This window comes from Phocoena sinus, chromosome 6 (assembly GCF_008692025.1).
Source record: "Phocoena sinus isolate mPhoSin1 chromosome 6, mPhoSin1.pri, whole genome shotgun sequence".
In the NCBI taxonomy this organism is placed as follows: domain Eukaryota; kingdom Metazoa; phylum Chordata; class Mammalia; order Artiodactyla; family Phocoenidae; genus Phocoena; species Phocoena sinus.
This window is the reverse complement of record NC_045768.1, coordinates 45,426,474-45,450,057: the sequence shown is the minus strand read 5'-3', so window position 1 is coordinate 45,450,057 and position 23,584 is coordinate 45,426,474. Positions and strand designations below refer to the sequence as shown.

Here is a 23,584-nt window from a genome sequence, read left to right as displayed (position 1 = left end):
CATGAAAATATAACTGGGACCACCCTCTGATTATTGATGACATAATTATCAAAGAAGGCACAGGAATCCACAGTTTTCTATTTTAGGAATTTGTGGAAGGAAAGATCACTGTTCTCAAATGCATGGAAATGGGCATGGTCACATCTTGTTGACTCCTGACCCCAATTTTCAGAACTCTGCACACTCCGGCATGGACACAGTCAGGCCAACAGCAAGCCAAGAGAGAATCACACACCTTCCCCTCCATTTAAAAAGAAAACGTGTGTCCCAAGAATGCCAAAGGAGCAGTGTTAGTAGGTGCCTATTTTCAAATATAATAAATTGTAATATTTACTATTGCTGGGAGTTTTATTTTCTGCTGATTAAAATATTCTGGTTACCACTTATGGTCTGGGTTCACGTCTTCCAACACATGACTCACTGGGCCTACGCAGATTACAGAGCTTAGCCAGGCAGCTGTTTCACGGTCCTGAGCTTTCCATAAGTGAGGAGTTCTCAAAACAGTCTATGCCACCTAGAGGCTGCTCTGCCCAGAGCATTCAACCTAGACCTGCAGGAAAATGCTTCACTAATGCCACTTGCCAGGCTGGTGGAGTGTGATCTCTGACGCAGGCCGATGCCACTGCGTACAGAGTACAATAACTTCCATAATGCAAGTCTACTAAAGGCATGACAGGAATGCAGAGGATGAAGCTGGATTTGAGACTTGGAGAAAGAGGTATATCAGTTGAGTCTTGTAGGATGAACCCCATTTCCAGATAAGCAGATAAAGGAGGAAACAGTTTTCCATTTGGAAGTGGCAGAACAGAAATAAAATAAGCTTAGAGGCCGGAGGTTAAAGAGCCAGAAAAGTATACATTAGTATAACAGAAGGAGAAGGAAGACAAGATACAAAAGGGAATTTTTACATAAACTGCACATCCATGAGATGCAGATATGTAAAAGACAGAAACGCATTTATAAACATTAAGCATAATCCTTCTAGTGAATTTTAAGCATCTGTGATAAACTGTTAAGTTAAAATGGTTTAAAACTGCTGTGTACACTATGATCTCACTTGTGAAAAAATCTGAAAATATTTGGATAGAAAAAAGTTGAAAGCAGATGTTAAGAATTGCTATCTCTGGGTGCTAGAAAAAGAATAAAATTTGATTGTTTTTTTCCTAAAAAAAAATTTCTGGTTATTGGAAACGTCCAATTGTGAGTCTCTGTAGTTAAAGACTGTTGATGTTTTTATCTACAGCACTTAAGCACTCAGCCTGACACATGACAGACATTCAAGAAGTGTATGTTTAATTACTGTGTATATTAAACCTAGATTTCCAGTCTATTCAAAGAATTAAGACACAGTAAACACGTACACACAGATACACAGTGATTAATAGCTTTGTGACCTTATCTAACATTCTTATCTTCTTACAATTCCCAGAAGTAGACTAACTACACACACATTTAAAACTGTGACACATATTACTAAGTTGCCTGCCAGAAAGGCTTTATCAGTTTCCACAATCACCAACAATGCATGAGACGGTGCAGTCTTTTCAATAGCTTCAGAGACAATGCACAGTGCTAGCTAATAAACACGTATTAAAAATCCCAGATCACGGCTTCCCTGGTGGCGCAGTGGTTGAGAGTCCGCCTGCCGATGCAGAGGACACGGGTTCGTGCCCCTGTCCGGGAAGATCCCACATGCCATGGAGCAGCTAGGCCTGTGAGCCCTGGCCACTGAGCCTGTGTGTCCGGAGCCTGTGCTCCGCAACGGGAGAGGCCACAACAGTGAGAGGCCCGTGTACCGCAAAAAAAAAAAAAAAAAAAAAAAAAAAAAAACCCAGATCAACAGAGAGAAAAGTGCCTATGTGTGTGTTCCTTCTCACAAGAATCATATTATTTTAACCTGGATCCCTATTTCTCGTATCTTTTTGAGCTCTACCTAAGTTTAATAAGTCTTCTTCTAAGCTTAGTTCTACATAGAGAATGGCTGAAATCACTTCTGACTATACCATTTGATATTATATACAATAGGTGATATTTCAGGCAGGCATAATGGGTATTAGCATTGCCTATGAGTTAAGAAGCTTAGTAGAGAAGCATATAAAAAAGTTAAAGTAAAATCTATACTTCTCTAGGTCTATGTTTCAAGGGTTAATATATTTGATGACCTCTTAGGACCATAATTTAAATAAATTTATACGATTAAGCAGTCATGTTTTACATTGTTTGTTTTCATGGTGGCCAGGCACTAAATCACTGTAGATATTGGTGGTATTGCTTCTGACTCTTTTTTTTTCCTTCCAATTCTTAAAAAGATATCCAAAAATGTTTACATTTCTTTTTCATCATAGCATTTATAACAAGGCACTGCTTCAATAAAGCACACGTACCCTAACCTAGCAATGTAACAGCCATGACTAAAAATGCCCGTGCTCACTGCTAACACCAACCTTAGCTATTTTTGTAGTTGTTCCAGTTGCTTAGCTTTACTACTGTCTCTAAGAGTTCATAAGCTAGAAATGTCTAAGGAAAGCAATAGTTGAATACACTTCACCCAATGATGTGACTATGGTTAAACTCTCTTGAAGCTACTATCAGAGTCTCTAGGATTTTCTGTATTCACAAAATACAGAAAATACAGTATTTCCATATTCACAAAAACAGTGAAATCTCATCATCTGAATGAAGATTTTATTTTTAAAAACAGATAAAAGTTATTCAGAGCTATGTACTTATTGAATAAGTATATGAAATAAGTGTGTGGTCGGGCAAGTAAATATTTTGAAATATAACACATTTAGACAAATATCCTTTTATAATCACTTCAAAATGTTTTAGAAATATACAATCTTGAGCAATTTAACTATAGGTTAGCATTAGAAAAATAACTACTGTTAAATAAATGTGAAAAGCACTCAACACATGTAGTGTACAGTTGTTTTCTCGGTATCTCTCCCATCCATGATAGATTTAGTATTTGTTTACACAATTCAACTTCTATAATTTTTCTTGTCCTCTACATATTTAGAAGCATTTGCAACTAAGACAAAAACAAACACTTGAATTTTTTGGTCTATATTACACATTATTCCTACAAAGAAAAAATCACTTCAACTACTGATTTTTTGCCCAAGATGGGACAAGAATCCACTCCCATCACTTAATTCTACAACCATATTGCTCATTCTGTTTTTCCACACAGTTTCAGATTCTGAGTCCCAGCTGTGTTAACTGGAAGCACTCAGAAAACGAAGATGCTTGAGCCTTCACTCCCAAAGTAGGAGATCTGCTCTCACTTTTTCTCACCTCCCTCCAATCTTCTTCCCTACCTGCTTTGTCATTCCTCCCTTTTTTTTTAAGTGCATTTTTTTACATTTTTATTACAAGTTGGTAAATCAGGCAATATCATTATCAACATTATCATTAGCAATTAACCATCCTGAATACTATATGTAATTTTTGAAATGACACCAACCGTATAAAACCAAAACTTGACAATTGGAGCACTGTAGAACTCATAGACTTTCCTGGTCCATGGGAGGCTTTGGGGCCCACTCTTCAAATCAAAGTGCTGATTTTCATCTGGTTTCTCATCAGGGCCACTTTCCAAATCATAGTCTTTCTGTAAAATGAGCAAGCAATCATTTATTGTCAGAGGCGTAACTAAAATACTGACATTTACAAGTATCTAAAATATTATATATTTCATAAATACATAAATATAATAAAAATATTAGAAATTAACTGGGCACCCACCTGACAAATTACAATCTTAGTCTTGAACGGAAGGAAAACTACATGTATTGTATCAATCTTTGACAGGGTAAGGAGAACAGCAGTATTTCTGAAAAGCAAGCTGAGCCTCCCATAGGGAAACCTAATCAAACTGAGTAATTCCAAGCATTTAAAGATGGTCCCTCTTCCTGTTCTTTTTAATCTCCTTTATCAGTAATTTTGGAACCTAAGGATATTAATAAAATCCTTGTGAAATCAATAACAGAGAATAGAATTATTTCCATAATTCAGGAGGACAAAATGGACACATAATGCTGAAACATCTTTCCCAAATTATAGGGAAGTCAGGCACAGTGTTAGTTTGAGGATTCTGTCTCTGACAGCTTCTCCACTCATTTATAACAGAGGTTCTACCTGAAGCTCATGGACTCTCTGAGCTTCTGGAGTTCCTTGAACCTCCTGCAATTATATGCAAGTATTCGTGTTGTGCATGCATTTTTCTAGGGAAAGCATCTTCCATCAGTTTCTCAAAAGTTATGGGCCAGCCTAAAGGGGTTAACAGTTGTAGGTGGTGAGAGATGAGCATCTGTGTGACAAGGAAGTGGTTGCATAAATGTGACTACAGAGGTGTCTACATAGAAAAGCTGTTAGAAAGAGAGAAAAAAGAAAGGAAAAGAAAGGAAAAAAAAAGCACTTGCACCCTGGTTGCTTTCAAGAAGAGGGAACTTAGGGATTATGAAAGAGAAGAAAAAGAGATATCACCCTACTTCATAGATTTCTATGTGGTTTTAATCTTTTAACAGGAAATGTGGGCTTCCCTGGTGGCACAGTGCTTAAGAATCCGCCTGCAAATGCAGGGGACACAGGTTCCAGCCCTGGTCTGGGAAGATCCCACATGCCGCGGAGCAACTAAGCCCGTGCGGCACAGCCACTGAGCCTGCGCTCTGCAGCCCATGAGCCACAACTACTGAGTTGGTGTGCCCGAACTTCTGAAGCCTGTGCGCCTAGAGCCCGTGCTCCACAACAAGAGGAGCCACCGCAATGAGAAGCCCACACACTGCAACGAAGAGTAGCCCTTGCTCACTGCAACTAGAGAAAGCCTGTGCGCAGCAACGAGGACGGAAGGAAGGAAGGACGGAAGGAAGGAAGGAAGGACGGAAGGAAGGAAGGAAGGAAGGAAGGAAGGAAGGAAGGAAGAAAGGGAAAGAAAGAAAGAAAGAAAAAAGAAAGAAAGTAAGTAAGTTTAAAAAAAAAAAAGAATTTTTTTTGGAATTCAAAACTCCTAAAGACAAGCATGCTAAAGGCACACCAGATGACGACAAGAAATTGAAGCTTTGTTGTGTTGGACTTTTGGAAAATGGTATGGGAGTCAATTGAACAACAGGCTGATAGTTTCAAAGCAACACGCTTTAACCTTGAAGCTGAGTAGAAGAATAACTATCCTCGCCTGCGAGAACTTGAACGGAAAAAACTATTTGAAAAAACTAAACATGAAATCCTCAATGAAGTTATCAGTCTGAGCCACATTACACCAAAACATTGGGAGGAAATTGTTCAGCAATCTTTGTGGGAAAGAGTATCAACTCATGGGATTGAAAACATCCATCTTCCAGCTACACAGACCATGAATTCAGGGACTTTTAATACTACAGTGGATATCAAGCTTAAACAGTGAATTGATAAACAGCTTCTTAATAAAGTGATCGAGGTTGCTTGGGAGACCCTACAGGAAGAATTTTCCCACTTCATGACAGAACCAAAAGGAAAAGAGCATGATAACATATTTGATAAATTTAAAGAGGCTGTTAAGGAAGAAACTTAAACACCAGAAGTGGAATGATTTTGTGGAGGACAGCTTGAGGGTTATTCAACATGATGCTTTAGAAGACCAGTCCATGTCTGATAAACAGCAGTGAGGTGCAGCTATTTATTTTATGGAAGAGGTTCTTCAGGCTCATCTTAAGGATACTGAAAATGCAACTGAAATATGGAAGGTCCAGATTGGGAAAAAAGGTGGTTACACTGGAAGAATCAGACCCAAGAACAGTGCGTTCACAATGAAACCAAGAATGAACTGGAGAAGACGCTGAAATGTAATGAGGAACACCCAGCTTATCTTGCAAGCGATGAGATAACTACAGTCCAAAAGAACCTTGAATCCCAAGGAGCAGAAGTAGATCCGAGCTTGATTAACGATACTTGGCACCACGTTTAGAGAAGACATTTCTTAAAAACAGCTCTAAATCACTGTAACCTTTGTTGAAGAGGCTTTCATTCCTAACAATGGCATTTTGTAGATTGAGGAGGAATGCAATGATGTTGTCCTATTTTGTCAAATACAATGCATGCTTGCTGTCACCACAAATACTTTAGTGCAGCAACTTAGAAACCCTGAAGTCAGGCAATTAGAGAAAAATGTCAAAGAGGTATTAGAAGATTTTGCTGAAGATAGCGAGAAGAAAGTTAAATCGCTTACTGCTAAACAAGTTCAAATGGCTGAGGACCTCAAGAAAGTTAGAGAAACTCAAGGAAAACTTGATGCATTTATTGAAGCCCTTCATCAAGAAAAATTGTAATAAAATCCTATTCATCTTATAATCAGCTCTGCATACATACAAGAAAACTCCAAAGTCTTTGTCCTCTATTTTTTTCTTCTACTATTCCACCTTTCTGAACATAAAATAACCATAGAATAAAAATTTTAAATAAATAAAAAATAATTTTTAAAAAAGAATAATGGCTTTCATTCTCCTATTACCAGTGCTTTCATCATATTTATTATCACACTATTACCATGACGACAAAGACACTCTAAAAGAGCAACTATGTCCCTCCTGTCTCTGGCTTTCCCCCAAAATACATAATGCCAATTGTGTTCCTCAACTAATCAAGTACATTATACTTAATTAGCATTATGAAAACTTGTATGTCCCACCAAATGCTACCTCTACCCCTTATTCTCTGATTAACAAAATTTTAAACACAAAGCAGATAATCCAAAACTGTTGCTTTAGTTAAATTCAAAGATAAAAGAACATAGTTACTATGATTATAATCCATTCGTAACAGACCAGATTTGAAACACTTTTTCAATAAATGCTTTAAATTGAATAATGATGAGGTACCATGGATAGTCTGTCTGATTATAGGCTCCATAGTAGCAGGGGCCGCATCTGCCTTAGTTAATGAAATGCCCCCAGAACTTGTCTGGCTCGTGGAAGGTAGCTATTAGATATTTGTTGAATTATTAATTGATGTGGCCATGTCCAAACCACCAGGTGAGCAACTGCTGTAAGAGAACCACTATATTACAGACAAAATTTAATTTTTCAGGGAATTGTGAGGGCTTACTATCTTTTTTGAATGTTAAGAGCACATTTAATTGGCATTTAAGGAAGGAGTTCTTTCCCTAAGAGTCTCCACTTTAAGAAGAACTGCTTAGTGGAATGCTCCAACTATCTGCAATGCCTTCAGTTTCAGTGAAAGCTTATCTTTCTATGAAACCGCTAAGAGCCAAAAGTGAAGTTACATCCACTTCCAAAGCACTACTTGCAACCAAGTTGCCAACATATTTACATATTTGTTTGTAGATAGATGATAAACAGTTTCCTTCATTGTTTACTTCAACAAGCTAATTAAACTTAATGTGAACACTGAAGTAGTATAAAGGCAAACATATGTATGTGAATGTCTCACATATAAAGATTGCCTTCTATTTCTAATGGGGTTAGGCAAGCACTACATTTCTTCTTTCTTTAAAAAAAAAAAATTGTAATGGTCTAAACTTAGTAACCACATAATCTAACCAGTACAATCACAATTATGACAACTTGACTAAACCAGCTTTGCAAAGGAGAACTCACACACTCTATTGAGTTTAGAATGTACTTGCCATCTTGGACTCTGAGAACCCCAAATGGAACTATCAGGCTTAGAAAAGTAAGAAGGGAAGGGAAGGAAAGGGAAGGGAAGGGAGGGAAGGAAGAGGAGAGGAACACATATATACCCAAACAGGCATGATAGTAAAAAATATTTAACTACTGATCCGGTTAACTGTTCTGGCATTAACCAATCAGAATAAAGGCTCAACCAATCACAGCAGATGCCAGCCATACAAACTAATTATTTTTCATTTAACATTTATCAAATATGTTTTTAATATTATGACAAATACCTCATAAGTACAAAAGCACATCAGACAAGACGCTAGCTAAAGATGCATCACTGAAGTATTAAGTACCAGAAAAGATGTTTACTACATCTCACAGTAAATGACAACTGTATCAGCAGTGATCCAAGTTGAATCATAAAATTCAAAAAATATATGCCCAGACAGCATATTGGAGACTCTCCAGTGAAGCTGCAATGGAAGCAGCTCAAGTTGCCCATGAAAGAGTATACATCTGGGAACTCAAGGAAAACTATTCAAACTCACTGGATATAACAAATGAAAAAACTGTGGTGTGAAAGAGTGAAGATCAATGTACATTTTAAACCAGCATTTTTTTAAATAAAGATTTTTAAGGATATGAGGCATCCCTTATTGTAGCTTTAGAGAAATAGTAAGTCTATTTATTCCACTAGTCACAAAGGAAAATGAGAAGTTAAGCAGCTTTCAAGACATAATAAAGTCTTTGATTTTGGCAGAAATAGGATATTTTGCTTAATAACATATGGGGGTTAATTAGAACTATCATACACGCTATACCTGACCTTACTATAATATGATTAAGACTGTTAAATAATTTGTTAAATAAATAAGCTTTGTGTCCGTGTATGTTTGTGTGCCGTCAATGCTATGAAAACCTAGTTCATTATGATATTGCACTAACCAGACAAGCACTTTCTTTGGGAGCGCTGGCATTCTGGTCACCATTATACCACGTAAACTGGGAGTCCTGGGACTGGGGAACATGTGACATCTCTGCTTTGCTTTTAAATTCCAATGTCAAAATGGTGGGTGGGAAAAGAATACTGATGATGATCTTTAAAAGAAAAGAAAACAAAGTAAGTAGTGGGGTTTATACAAGGCACAAGTATGATCCAAATAAAGTTAAGATTCGGGTGTATATAAAATGTCAGCTCCATCCCCAATTCAGTGGATATCCTGATTGTATACATACTTTCCGACTCGAGAATTCCAATTGTAGAAGTGTCTCCCTCAGAAATACTCATGAATCCAAGCATGTGTAGATACGGATGTTCTTTGCATGGCTATTTGTAGTAGCAAAAATTAGTGTCAACCTGAATGTCCATCTACAGAGGGAGAGCTGATGTGGGACAACTTAACAGTGGAATACAGTCAGCCCTTCATGTCCGTGGGTTTCGCATCCACAGACGCAACCAAGTGTGGATCAAAAAAAAAAAAAAATTCCAGACAGCTCCAAAAAGCAAACTTGAATTTCCCATACACTGGCACCTATTTACATAGCATTTAATTGTATTAGATAGTATAAGTAATCTAGATGCAAAAGTTATATGTAAAAACTACACCGTTTTATATAAGGGATTTGAGCATCCACGGATTTTGGTATCCTGAGGGGTCCTGGAACCAATCCCTTGTGGATATTGAGAGACAACTGTACTATTCAATCATTGAAAAGACAAAAGCAATTCTGAATATAATGAAAGTTATATTGTTAAGTCTAAAAAGAGCAAGTTATAAAATAATATGCACAGTGTAATCCCATTTTAAAAAATTAAAAAATACGATGCATATACATATATGCATTTGAAAGTTTAAAATACATATACCACACTGTTTTATGTTATAATACCCAGAGGCACGGCAGTGAGAAGTATTCTTTTCCAATGAGCATATTGCTTGAATAATTCTTTAAAGCCACTAAGTAGTTACTATCATATAAAACACATGAACATTTATTCATATTATAAAATCAACAATATAAAAACATACCAAGTCACCTTCTGTTAGATGCATCTCCCATCACACATATATTTTCTCTGCCAGTAAAACCCAACAAAGATAGAAATCTAGACATCCATGATTTTTTTCATTCTATTGCTAACATTCATGAATTTATTTATAGTCTATTCAAAAGAATTTTTATCTTCAACCTGTATCAGCCTTTCAGGGTAAAGAGTTTAGAAGATTTACTAAATATTGTGACAATCATCTTGGTGAACATTATCTCTTTCGAGCTAAAATTAGGCCTAGTATTCTGGGATTCAGTGAATAAAGGTAAGATTAACCCAGACTATATACCACTCGTGATTAAAGAAACTAAAGTCATGTCCTTGTCGACTTCATTTTTTTTATGCTGAAATGACCTTTTGTTGTTTTGTTTTTTTATAACGTTTTTATTGGAGTATAATTGCTTTACAATGATGTGTTAATTTCTGCTTTATAACAAAGTGAATCAGTTATACATATACATATGTTCCCATATCTCTTCCCTCTTGCGTCTCCCTCCCTCCCACCCTCCCTATCCCACCCCTCTAGGTCGTCACAAAGCACCGAGCTGATCTCCCTGTGCTATGCGGCTGCTTCCCACTAGCTATCTATTTTACATTTGGTAGTGTATATATGTCCATGACACTCTCTCACTTTGTCACAGCTTACCCTTCCCCCTCCCCATATCCTCAAGTCCATTCTCTAGTAGGTCTGTGTCTTTATTCCCATCTTACCCCTAGGTTCTTCATGACCATTTTTTTTTTTTTCTTAGATTCCATATATATGTGTTAGCACACAGTATTTGTTTTTCTCTTTCTGACTTAACTTCACTCTGTATGACAGACTCTAGGTCCATCCACCTCACTACAAATAACTCAATTTAGTTTCTTTTTATGGCTGAGTAATATTCCATTGTATATATGTGCCACATCTTCTTTATCCAATCATCCAATGATGGACACTTAGGTTGCTTCCATCTCCTGGCTATTGTAAATAGAGCTGCAATGAACATTTTGGTACATGACTCTTTTTGAATTATGGTTTTCTCAGGGTATATGCCCAGTAGTGGGATTGCTGGGTCGTATAGTAGTTCTATTTGTAGTTTTTTAAGGAATCTCCATACTGTTCTCCATAGTGGCTGTATCAATTTACATTCCCACCAGCAGTGCAAGAGCGTTACCTTTTCTCCACACCCTCTCCAGCATTTATTGTTTCTAGATTTTTTTGATGATGGCCATTCTGACCAGTGTGAGATGATATCTCATTGCAGTTTTGATTTGCATTTCTCTAATGATTAATGATGTCGAGCATTCTTTCATGTGTTTGTTGGCAATCTGTATATCTTCTTCGGAGAAATGTCTATTTGTTGTTTTGTTTTAAAGCTTGATTTCCTGTGAAGGTTCTCTGGACTTTTCCCAGTCTGATAGGATTGGTTTGTTGGTGTGCTTGTTTTCTTTTCGGATGTAGAATCCAAAATACATGCAATCTTCCAGGTCTGGAAACACCATAGTTAGCAGGCACAATGACAATATTACACTAATTAATTCCTAACCCAATTCCTGAAAAGGCTCCACATTCTTTTGCCCTTGACCGTTGCAGAACAATTGGCTTGTGAAACAGTATTCAATAAAATCAATATTCCATTTCCAACTAATAGGTCAGAGTCTATTCTACAGAAGCACTTAAATGAGTTTTCCCTTCCACATAAAACTCTACAAGGTCTTCCTCCAGTCTTCATCCACATGGAATTAGTCTGACCAGGACATTTTACATTTGCAAAAGTGTTCCCAAAACTCACAAGCCAAGCACTGAGGAATTAGGATCCAGGCATGGATGATATAAAAATAAAGTATACGAGGAGCACAAAGTTATTAAGTTCTCAGTAACAAGGATTTCTATTCAACTAAAGTATGTACAGGACAGAGCCATGGAGAAAATTATTTCTCAAAATCCCAGCTATCTATACCCGCATCTCACTCTCTGAACATTTAAAAAGAGTTATTGCCAGCACTTGTGCAGCTAGAGGTGGACCCATTTACATCTCTGCTTCATCATTTCCAAGGCTGAAATCGAAACAGATCAAAGGAGAACTTCTAGAAACAATTGTTGTTTCTCCAATATTTTGTTAAAGAGGAATCCATGTGAAATAATTTCTGGTTGACATTCCTCGTTTCCACAATATCATTAGTGGAATTAAAATGTACAAGCTCTTTTATATATTTTATGTCATATCTTTTATTTGTTTGTGTTTTCTACAGTTTGCCAACCAAAAAAATGTTTTTAAAAACAGTCATTCTATTTGGGACACATCATACCTTTAAGAGCTCTAAGGAGAATAAAATTAAAATATAAATTATAACCTTGTGTAGCTCTTAATGATCATGCTTCATTCCCATTTTTTCTGTTTCATAAGCTATGTACTTCTTAAGCATGACCATAACCTAGAGCTTTTTAGGCTTAGGTTTGATGTCAAAAATTAAATGCCTTTAATAATTAACTAAATTACTCTTGATAATTCAAGATGAAAGATGAGGCTAAACCATAATGGAATAGAAAAATTTGGAGATAGTGGTGTGAACAAATGTGTTTGAGGGAAGCTTTATAAAATAGCCATTTATTTCCTGAAACATCACATTAGATGAACGCAACAACAGAAATTGTTAATTTTATTTCGTTTATCATGAGTTAGTATTTTTAAGCTGAGAAAATTTTCACTAAGAAGTCTCATTTACTTCTCTTATAATTATCAGAGGCAATGGTGTTTACTAATAACGAAATCTTGTTTATGTTTGTACATTCTTTTAACTTCTTTTAACCAGCTTCTCATGAGTATGCCTTTGTGATGGATGGAGCTGGCACAATTATGCCCATTTTTTAAGAGAAACTGTGGTAGTGGGAGATAAAGTAATTGTCAGAGGTTCCACTGTGAAGATCTCAGCTCATCTGTGAGAATCAAAGACATTAACTGGTTTTCCTGAAGGTAATCTTCTGGAGCAAGGGAAAAATGAACTCAAGAGTATAGACCTCAACAGTATAGACTAAACTAACGTTAAACTCTATAAAGCAAGTAAATATACCTTTAACCAAGAGTTTTTCCTCATTTTCAGACGCCCCATCCACATATCTGTCAGTAGCATTTGGGTACAAGTATGTGAAACAAAGGGCCTCAACCCTCCAGAAACAGCCAGTTTTAAACAGGTAGAATTGCTCCAGTTCTTGAGTTCATAGGTCAACAGTTTCATGGCCATTCTTTCATTCTGTTTGAATGCCTTCTCCAACACATCCAGGGCAAGCCGGCCAAACTGTCTGCAATGACACAGTGGTGAGTGGCAAAAATAAATGCAGGTGAGAGCCCCAGAAACATTAAAAAAGATTAGATATGAGACTCAGAAAAGACCAAGACAAAAGAGGGAACAGTAAAATGCAGAAACTGTTTAAAAGGGATTGCTGCTCAGGAGATGGATTGTTCTGCCTTTCTTAAAAGAACAGAACTAGAGGGTTTCCACCAGGAGTGCCTGAGCTATCCACGGGGAGAAGCGAATCCACACCACAAAGCAAGCTGTGTATGGCTTGATGTGGGGCTCCCTGATAGTACCTAATAAAGAATTTTTTGACAGAAAAGATTGTTCAAAAACTGAACTAGCATTTAAGGAAAAACTGTAGAAACTCCGCTCGCCACTCCTTTTATTTTTTTTTTAAAGATTTTAGGGACTTCCCTGGTGGTGCATTGGTTAAGAATCTGCCTGCCAATGCAGGCTCAAACAGGTTTGAACCCTGGATCAGGAAGATCCCACGTGCCGCAGAGCAACTAAGCCCGTGTGCCACAACTACTGAGCCTGCATGACAGCTACTGAAGCCTGTGCACCTAGAGCCCACACACCACAACGAAGAGTAGCCCCCGCACACTGGCAACTAGAGAAAGCCCACGCGCAGCAACAAACACCCAACACAGCAAATAAATATATAAATAAATAAATTTAAAGATTTTACAAAATACACAGATGACTTAAGTAAGAAACTAGACCTGGAGACACCCCCAGGTGATCTTCTTGGAGGTTGTTTTCTCTAAAAAGTAGACACTGTCATTCTCTGGAATTTTTTAAATCAAAATGATAAATTAGTTTCTATTAACTCTAGCTTGCTTGCTTTCCCTACTATTACAATGCTTTAGTAAATCAAAAAATCAAAACATTTCTAACTTTTCTATCTTCTACCATCACTCTCTGGTAATTTAATACATAATATATTTGTTTTCCTGCCTGAGCGGCACTTAAAGAACAAATTTTAATATAACTTAGTATCAAAGAGTTTGAGAGTTAGGAGGGACTTCCAAAATCATTCATTGAACATTTTATAGTGAAGAAACTAAAGTCCCGAAGTCTGGTCAAGTGATTTGACAATTAGTAAAGAGCTGGAATAGGTCTAGAACCCAAGTCTCCTGACTTGAAGGCCACCTCTCTTCCTTTTAGTCCTTAAAATACCTCAAGACCCTTATTTATGGGAGAGTCCATGAACCACACTCATCTTACAAGTTCACTTCTTACAAGTTCACATCTTACAAGTCCACTCATCTTACAAATTCTAAGCTGAGGGAGATAAACATGTCTAACCATTCTAAGAACTGTCGATGTTAATATTAGGTAAAGGGAGAACTCCTACTTTGAGTAATTTTTCAGCTCTTCTGAGGCATCATCAACCATGTTGCTCTCCTTGGCTTCCCGGGCCATTGCTCGGTACAGTATACAAGCAATTACTGCCTTGACTGTGGCCTCCTCTCCGTGCTGCCAGAAGAACATGGCCATCTTCTGCCTTTTCATTAGCACAGCCCAAACCAGCAGGTCATTATAAGGATAAATAAAGCCAGTAGAGTCGGGGTCATCTGATATATTCTGTTCTTCTTTTGACTTCTTCCTTGATTTATGAAGGGCTACAGACCTTTCCTGTTAGAATACAAAATAGGAATGGGTGTCCAAATACTCAAATGCATGATGTTCTACCTGACAAAACACATCGGGTATCTTAAAAATATTTTTAAATCACCAAAAAGAGATGGAAATAATAATAGAACTTTATAAATCAGAAACCAAAATTTTGGCCTTTTTTAATCCATTTCTTGTTGCATCTAATAATTCCAGGGTCCCTAGGCTGAGATACCTTAAGTTCACTTAACACAACTTAAAACACTATACCTTTGGAATAGAGCCACTAACTATACAACAATTTTCAATTTATCAAGGAAATGGGCTGAAATAACATGAGATAAACGATAACTATTAAAAAAAGAACTCTAACCTTACCTTACAAATAGATTCATTATCTTCCTCTTAGAAAAATGGCAACTAGTGTTGCCAACATTCATACAAATAGATTGATTTTAATTTTGCTTTCCTTTATTCTGACTATATTCCCCTAATGATGGTAATAGGTAATAATGAAATACTATTCTCTACCTGGTAAAACCACCTTTTACAGATCATCTCAAAAACCATTCTAACCCCCATAGTCTTCTATATCACTTCGTATGTATCTCTCTCTCGATGCTCATCGTACTGCACTGTGGTTATTATTTTGGGAGGAAGGGTGGGACCATTTCTCAGTCATAATTATATCTTCTCCAACACACCTGCCTCTCAAATTCAACCAAGTGCCCAAACTAATGCCTGGCAAATAACAAGATTCAATAATCATTCTTTTTTTTTTAACATCTTTATTGGAGTATAATTGCTTTACAATGGTGTGTTAGTTTCTGCTTTATAACAAAGTGAATCAGCTATACATATACATACATCCCCATATCTCCTCCGTCTTGTGTCTCCCTCCCACCCTCCCTATCCCACCCCTTTAGGTGGTCGCAAAGCACCGAGCTGATCTCCCTGTGCTAGGCGGCTGCTTCCCACTAGCTATCTATTTTACATTTGGTAGTGTATATATGTCCATGACACCCTCTCACTTTGTCACAGCTTATTCTTTTTAATTAAAGGAGATCACAGCAAAAATAGTAACAAGCTTCCTCTATTTCTATAAATGAAGGGAATTTATGTTCATGTTTTATGACCAACGGTAATTTTATGAAATATCTTTTCATTCTAAGAGCTATAAAAAGCAAACCTCTTTCAGCCAACATAGGAACCATTTATATGGAAACTCTTAACAAAAGCATTCACCCCCAGAGGAAAGTGGGATTGAGGTAGTAAAGGGAGGGGGGGCATAATACTGCTCACACACACTCACATGCACACACACAGTCATAAATACATTATCATTGTCATACTGTAACATTAGGCCAAAATTATTTTTTAGAAAGCTTCAAAAGGGAAAAAAGAAGATGCAAGAGGGCAGTGTCAGAGAAAAGAAAGGAGAAGGAAACAGTCACCTCCAATTAGCCTTGGGGAAAGGAGGAGGAGGGTGCAATGTTGGGCTAATAATTCTATTTTTTAGTACCATCCCATGGACTGCCTTCCTGAGTCAACATCTGGACATGGTAGAGGTAGGAACAAGGAAGGCAGCCTGAGGTGCCAGCCCCGGCAAATCATTTCGTTGCTTGTCCTGGGCGTTTGCTCATTATTGTTAGAGGACACCTGTATTATGCTTTTGACTTGCACCATCTGTTTATAGTAATTGTAAATGATCCCTCTATTTGTATTCCCCATTCTCAAAATTTAAATGAAGAAAAGATCTCAGTCTTTAAGGACAATTTTATTTTCAAATCTAAAATAAGTAACTGGTACCTTGACTTTGTAAGGTTGGGCAGTTCTAATGAACTGGTAGTGCAGTGTGCTTTCTGCAGATTCATTTCTATTTCCTGAGCGGCATCTTCGGTGAAGAGGGGTCTGGGGAAGGCTTTGAGCAAAAGTGGTCACTTGCTGGAATATGTTATTTTATTTTTAAAATAAAACAAGAAGGGGAAAAGATGATTATAGTGGTAACAATTAACATTTTATTTCTAGACAATAAAAACAAATATAATATTGTGTCCTATCAAATATCCAATGGTTCTGTCTCTCATCCAAGATCAGTAGTTAATTACTCCTCCAACAAGAGCCTCTCACGATCCCCTTCTTACTAAGCACACTCTTATTTCCTAACATCTTAGAGAACATGTTCTTTTGCTCCCTATCATATATCTGCATTCCTTTTCTATGTGGAAATTCCATTAGAATCAATCGATGTTCTATACCTGAAACAAGTTCAGAATAGGCAATGAAGATTCACAGTTCTGATAAGAAAAAGTTCCCATTCACAAACAGTTCCAAGGTTAAGCTTCAGTTAGAAAGTTACAGAATTTCTCCAGGTGTTATATCACTACTGGAATTCCAGTGGCTAGGCCCAATAACAACATAATTAATTGCTTGTCAGCATGAAGCTGTCATCAATGAAAAACAAAAACAAACGAGAGCATTCTTAAAGGGACTGACATAAAATTCCCAATACAAACCGTATCAGGAACTTTGAACTTTATTTTACTTATTTATTAATATTTATTTATTTATTTTATTTGTACTTTATTTATTTATTTTTAGTTTGTGTTTTACAGATATAAGTTAGATGTAGAAGTAATGGGGTCTAACTTTTTAAAGAAACTACTCAAATTATTATCATTATTATTACTGTGATATAGAATTAATAGTATCACTAGTAATAATCATAATGACTATTAGTATTAAGTTACTCTATACCCTCTATGTACCAGGAATATGGGTTTTCCTGGCTATTCTAGGTATTATTTTATTTAATCCTTTTGATAAATTTATGAAAGGGGTATTATATTATTATTCCCATTTTAAAGATAAGGAAACTGACACACAGAGAGGTTAAGTTTCTCCCTCAAGATTACACAGCTACTAATGAACAAAACTAAGGTTCAGTCCCAGATCTCTCCGACTCCAAACCATGTATTCGTTAACCGCTACGATCTAATTTACTAGGAAACACAATAAACTCTGTACTTCTTCACTAGAAAATAATTAGAGAAATGGGCAATTTCCTACCCATTTCCAGAAAGGGCATTAGAGGAACCTGCCTAGCATGCTCCCCACTGGGCTGCACCAAGGTCACAGTCAGTCCTATACCTGCCACTGGTAACCTCAGAGCAAGGCATATTTTGTTTACTTGAGGGCATTGATACCTCAAGTGTATCCCTATGCCTGTGAAATGCCAATAAAGAACATTTTCTCTTTGAGAGTTGGGTTTCTTTCTGTTTTGTTTTCTCATCCCTTAAAGCCAAGCTGGGTTTTCACTTCACATCATTCTTTAAAAATAAAGGTCAAAAGTAGCTTGATATTCTAGACTCTTCATGTGATCTTATCCCAAAGTATCTTTCCAGTGTCATCCCTCACAACCTTCTGGCACTTGTCCAGTGACAAAGGTCTCCTTGTCACTGCAAAACCATACCCTGGTGTTCACAGCACTGTGCCCTTAACTGTTCCCGCTCTTCTCTCAGCCAAAAATGCCCCAAACTACCTTTTCTAACACTCTCATTATCCCCTAATAAGAACTAGGCTCTTCAGTTTACTGATCTGTACTGGCAATTTTAAGAAACAAGCAATGTTTTCTCTGCTAATCAACTAACCAGCAACTCTAATTTTACATGCCTAGACTTTCAAAAATATGATAGAAAATAAAATACGTATAATATGTATTTTCACATGGTACATTCTGCATGCATCTTCCAATATAACCCCTAGAGACTTGTTCCAAGTTTGTCATCTCCAGGCTATGTACTATTATGAGTTATAGATATAATCCTATTAAGCTTTCCACTTCTGTATTTTCAAAAGATAAAGAAAGATAAGGAAAGAACCGGTCATCTCTCCCTCTAATACTTCTCACCACATACTTCTGTGTCAATACGGCACATATTATATCCTGTCTTGTATTGTGGCTAGTTATTCATAAATCTGTTTCCTTTAAAAGTTTCTAAACTCCTGATCTTTATGTCCATCCCAGGCCAGCATGCCAGCACTTAGCACAGTAATTTACATGCAGCAGACATTCAATAAATGTCGATAAACAGCATGTCCATTTTGGAAGCTCTTCCCATCTAAACTTCCCGAGCCATTTTTCTAAAAGTATAACTCCTAGGAATCCTTAATTTTACTAGGGTACTTTTCAATTATGCTACCTTATGTTTTCTGTAGAGGTTGCTGTAGAGGGCTCTGAAATTTTTTCTGGTATAGCTGCTGCGATATGCTCTACCAATAAGGTATTCTATCACCAGTCCAATGTCAATCAGCGTTATTCTGTAGCTTGAGAGAACGGCATGCTGAAACAAAAACATGTAACACGTAACTGTCAGTTCTCTTTTTCTATCCCTTTTGCCACGTCACTAGAACATAACCAAATAAACTGCAAAGAGGGAGACTCACTCTTCAGCCCTAGAACAATGCTTAAGACTCACAAATGAAGGAAGAGCCCCTGAGTTATCACTAATAACTAGAACAAGAACAAAAACAACTGATCACTTAATATGGCAGCTACTGATACAACCTGGTTGTTCAAATGGGAAAAAACACTTAGCCTTAAGATGTTTTCAGTTTCATAGACATGGAATGCCTGCTTTTAAGAGCTCATTTCCTCTCTTTTTCTCTCTCATGCATATACACACTTTAGAATAAAATACATTTAAAGAGAGTACAAAAGATTGTTTTTAGCTGGAAATGACAGAACCACTACAACAAAAGTATAATCACTGGAGAATATGCTGGAGGGTCCAAAAGTAACACTAAGTTAAATCTTAAGCTTCTCTATTGAAATGGCTGTAACACTTTGCACCGTGTTGACCAAATCATACACAAAACAAGAATAGGAAAGGAAGTAGAACACATAGAAATAAGGAACATGAAGCGGCAGAGCAAAATGAGATTTCAAAACACGAGGTTGTGCCAAGACCAGCGTCATGGCTGCTAGGGGCCTGAGTAGCAGGTTTCCAAGCACATGGGCCTTAGGCCAAATGAAAACTGCTCTGACCCCTTAAAGGCCACCACAGTGCCTCTTCATAAGTGTTACTTCTGCACTGTCATTCATAGCACACTTTTAAAGGCACAGAGTGCTGAACAAGATCTTTGAAATGAACAGATTGTGAACAATGTTCCCAAAGCTTTGAACAACAAATAAGGTTACAGATATAAATAAATGCAAATAATTTATCTCTTTCACATTCATAATTCACTTTTTCCAAGGGACACAAATCACGCTCTCATTTTGCTGCTAGTTAAACACATATCTAGCTATTTCTCTCCCTTTTCTTCAGTTTACCATGACAGAATCAGAGTTTAAGGAGATAATCTAAGGAACATCATTTTGACCCAACATAAATCAATGCAAAGTAAATTTACATCGCCATGGACACTTCTGCTTACTGCTAATCTGCCAACTAAATGTCTTCCTCCAGTCCTTTTACTCCCACCAAATCAACATAATCAGAAAGCCCACACTCTCTCCATCAAGATATTAGACTTCAGAATTAAGGCAAAAAAAAAAGTCAGTTAAAGCTGGAAAGTTCTGGTAATTAATGGGGGATCAGAGATGATTTTAAGTCTGACTTAACTCAAAGTTCAATGAGAATACCGTGAGCAAAATATTAGCAAAGGTATAGACCAGTGGGATCCATCCTGGTTCCCTAGAACAATGCTTAGACTCACCAAGGAAGTGAGAGCCCCAGAGTTATCACTAACAGACAAAACAAGAACAAAAACAAGGGAATCACATACCAGTCCTTCAATAAAGATAACAGAACCAGGAAGTTTCTCTATTTTCAGCAGGTATTATTATCATCATTGGCAATACTGTTGTATCATGTTAAGCTGAAATTTTGCTTGGAAGTTTCTATGTCTCCAATTCATGTTTTATACGAGAAAATAATTATTAGCTAATGCCACTTACTTGGTGGGTCAAATCTTTTAAAACACAAATTACAAGAAAAAATATGAGTGTGGTTTGGTTATGAAATTGTTCAGAGTCACAGGTAAAGAAGGTAGGTAATTTACTAGAAAATCCAAGTCTACATTTTACAAAGCAAAATCTGGTAACACTTCACCACAAAGCTAAGACAATATCAGAAGAAATGTGTACACCTTCATAATTAGGTTACCTGTTTTACATCTCGGACAAGATGATGCAAGAGCATGTTGGTTGGTCCTTGTTTCTGTAATAAAGAACAAAAGGAAGAATTTTAATTACCTTTTAATTACCATGTGCTAGGGAGAAATAAAAAACCTTTATTTCAGAATTCATAAATTATCCAGAATACTGAAAACTTTCTTCAACATCTTTAGTACTGAAGCTTAAGCCAAATTAATTCTAAGGCAGGTATTTCCCAAGAGAAGGTGTGATTAGATTAAAATATTTTTCAATGCAAGATGTATGTATCTAGGAAGTAAGGCCTTAATTAACTTTGTGTGGCAAGAGGCAGAAATAAATTTTAACTAATCTGTAACTATTCTTTATTATATATAAATCACACAATTACAAATTTCATCACACAATTATATTCTACCAACAAATATTTATTGAATACTTACTACGTTCATTCAAGCTACTGAGGGATTCGATGAAGAATAAAATTACTTTCTTCATAGAATTTTTACAATCTAATAGAAGAGAGTGGGACTTACACCAAAAATAACCAATAATATGAAGATAGGTATGTTCAAAAGAGTGGCAAATAATCTGTATTATAGGGGCACTATAATACGTGAATTGGAATAATCAAGAAGATAAGATTTGAACAGGGCTTTAAAGAAAGGGTAAGATTCAAAGGCAAGGAAGGACATCTCAAGAAGGGTGCTTGGCTTAAGCAACTGGTGTCTTTACAAGGAGTAAGCCAGTCTCATTTCAATAAAAGGTTTACATAGGAAAATTGCAGGAACAAAATTTTAAGTGTCCTTAGGTTGAAATGCTTCTAATTACTCAATAAAAGCAATTTGTTCTTATTCACATCTTTGGCTTTAATTATGGTCTTACTATCCTATTTTCTTAAATTAGTTTATGCTTCTATTCTGTATAATTAATTAAAATGGGAAACACAGAAATGACTATAGGATACAATGGATTTGGTAAGAAAGTTTCTTCTTTGGTTGAAAAGTCTGTCTCTCTATAAGCTATCTTTGTACATGAACATTGAAGGAGACTTGAACATTCAAGATATAGTTTAAGCTAAGTGTTAAGCTAATTAATAAATAAATCTTAAGGAGGTGACTAATGAAACGTTCCAGTACTCACTGTATTATAGAGCTCTTCCAGTCGGGAGATGGTAAGAAAGCGATGGAGGTTCATGCCATATTCTATTAAGAGCTTCACGAAATCCACTCGATCCATCACCAAAGCATCTAACATTGCTTGTTCTAGCGAGCCAGGCTTCAGAGGGCAGAAATAAATAAGAGATATAGAGAAATTAAGAAAGTAGAAATAACTAAAGTTATTTAAAGTTAACTAAAGTCTTTAAAGTTATTTAAAGAAATAAAACTATACAGACAAAATAATCATAAAATACATTCTTACTAAGAAATGTTCAGGACCTAAGTGAAGAAATAACAAAAGGTAAACTGAAGGCATAAAAGACCTCTTGAAAAAATGTGTTCTTGGATGAGAAAACTGACTGTGGTAAAGATCTCAATGCTTCCCAAATTAATGTTTGAATTTAATGCAATTCTAATAAAAATCCAAGGTTTCTTTCCCTTCCTTCTTTTCCTTCTGCTTCTTTTCCTTTTTCTTTTTTGTTTTTTGGTAACTTGGCATGTTCCCATTTAAACTATATCCGACTTCTGGGTATAATGGCAAATTAAACACACTCATCTACTTTTACTCCTACCTAAAACCCCACTAAAATTATAGTAAAGGGTTTTTTTTGTCTTTTTGTGTTTTTTTTTTAAAGAAATGAATCCACAAGAACAAGGAGGTCAAGAGTGAAACATTTTAGAAGTTGAAAAGCAGATGGTGAAATGGTAATTGACTTAGCAGTTCCCAAAAAGCCAAAAAATGGAAGTCCCTAGAAATTGGAAAAAAAGTCAAGAACCAAACAAAATCTATGCCACAGAATTCTGGCAGCATAAATTGCCAACACTGGGACCTTCCCACTCATCTTCCCCTATGGATTTCCATAACAATAGGAACAAGGCTTTACCTTGTAAGCAGGAGATTGGAGGATTTCTTTCTGATATTGTGATGAATACAAGAGAAAATATATGAATATGCTAACACTTCAGGTTCCCCAACAAATGAGGGCAGCCAGATCACCCTACTGTGAAGCCCAAATCTACAGCCTCAGAATTTCTAATGAGCTTTCTTTCCTCCACATTTAAACAAAGAGTCCAGGACAAACAGACCAAAAAACGTCAACCAGGAGGAATCAGACAATACAGGAAGAAGAAAACTTCAGAAGAACTATCATTAATAGCTTCAAAAAAACAAAAGAAGATATTGTATTCAGGATGCTAAGACCTAGGGTCTGTCATACAGAGTGAAGTAAGTCAGAAAGAGAAGAACAAATACCTTATGCTAACGCATATATATGGAATTTAAAAACAAACGCTGGTACTGATGAACCTAGCTGCAGAGCAGGAATAAAGAGGTAGACATAGAAAATGGACTTGAGGACACGGGGTGGGAAGGCGAAGCTGGGGCGAAGTGAGAGTAGCATCGACATATATACACTACCGAATGTAAAATAGTTGGCTGGTGGGAAGCAGCAGCGTAGCACAGGGAGATCGGCTCGGTGCTCTGCAATAACCTAGAGGGGGGGGATAGGGAGGGTGGGAGGGAGGCTCAAGAGGGAGGGGATATGGGGGCATGTATATGCCTATGGCTGGTTCGCTTTGTTGTGCAACAGAAACTAACACGGTATTGAGAAGCAATTATACTCCAGTAAAGATCTATTAAAAACAAAAAAAGTACATGTACACCTTCCCTATGACCCAGCAATTCACTCGTAGAGAAATAAAAACA

At 36.7% G+C, this 23,584-nt stretch overlaps 1 protein-coding gene and 1 pseudogene across 1 annotated transcript in view; one reads left to right on the top strand and one right to left on the bottom strand.

The window, feature by feature from the left end:
- TRPM6 (transient receptor potential cation channel subfamily M member 6) overlaps positions 1–23,584 on the bottom strand; it is a 138,644-nt gene that overhangs the window by 55,587 nt on the left and 59,473 nt on the right. Inside the window, exons 12-19 of the mRNA XM_032635982.1 lie at positions 21,863–21,997; positions 20,733–20,786; positions 18,765–18,905; positions 16,372–16,506; positions 14,303–14,583; positions 12,721–12,949; positions 8,562–8,714; positions 3,470–3,616 (exon numbers count right to left, since the gene is read on the bottom strand). Of these exons, the coding sequence (XP_032491873.1) occupies positions 3,470–3,616; positions 8,562–8,714; positions 12,721–12,949; positions 14,303–14,583; positions 16,372–16,506; positions 18,765–18,905; positions 20,733–20,786; positions 21,863–21,997 (1,275 nt within the window). The remainder of the gene's footprint in view (positions 1–3,469; positions 3,617–8,561; positions 8,715–12,720; positions 12,950–14,302; positions 14,584–16,371; positions 16,507–18,764; positions 18,906–20,732; positions 20,787–21,862; positions 21,998–23,584) is intronic.
- Positions 3,624–6,305, top strand: LOC116755491 (annotated as a pseudogene).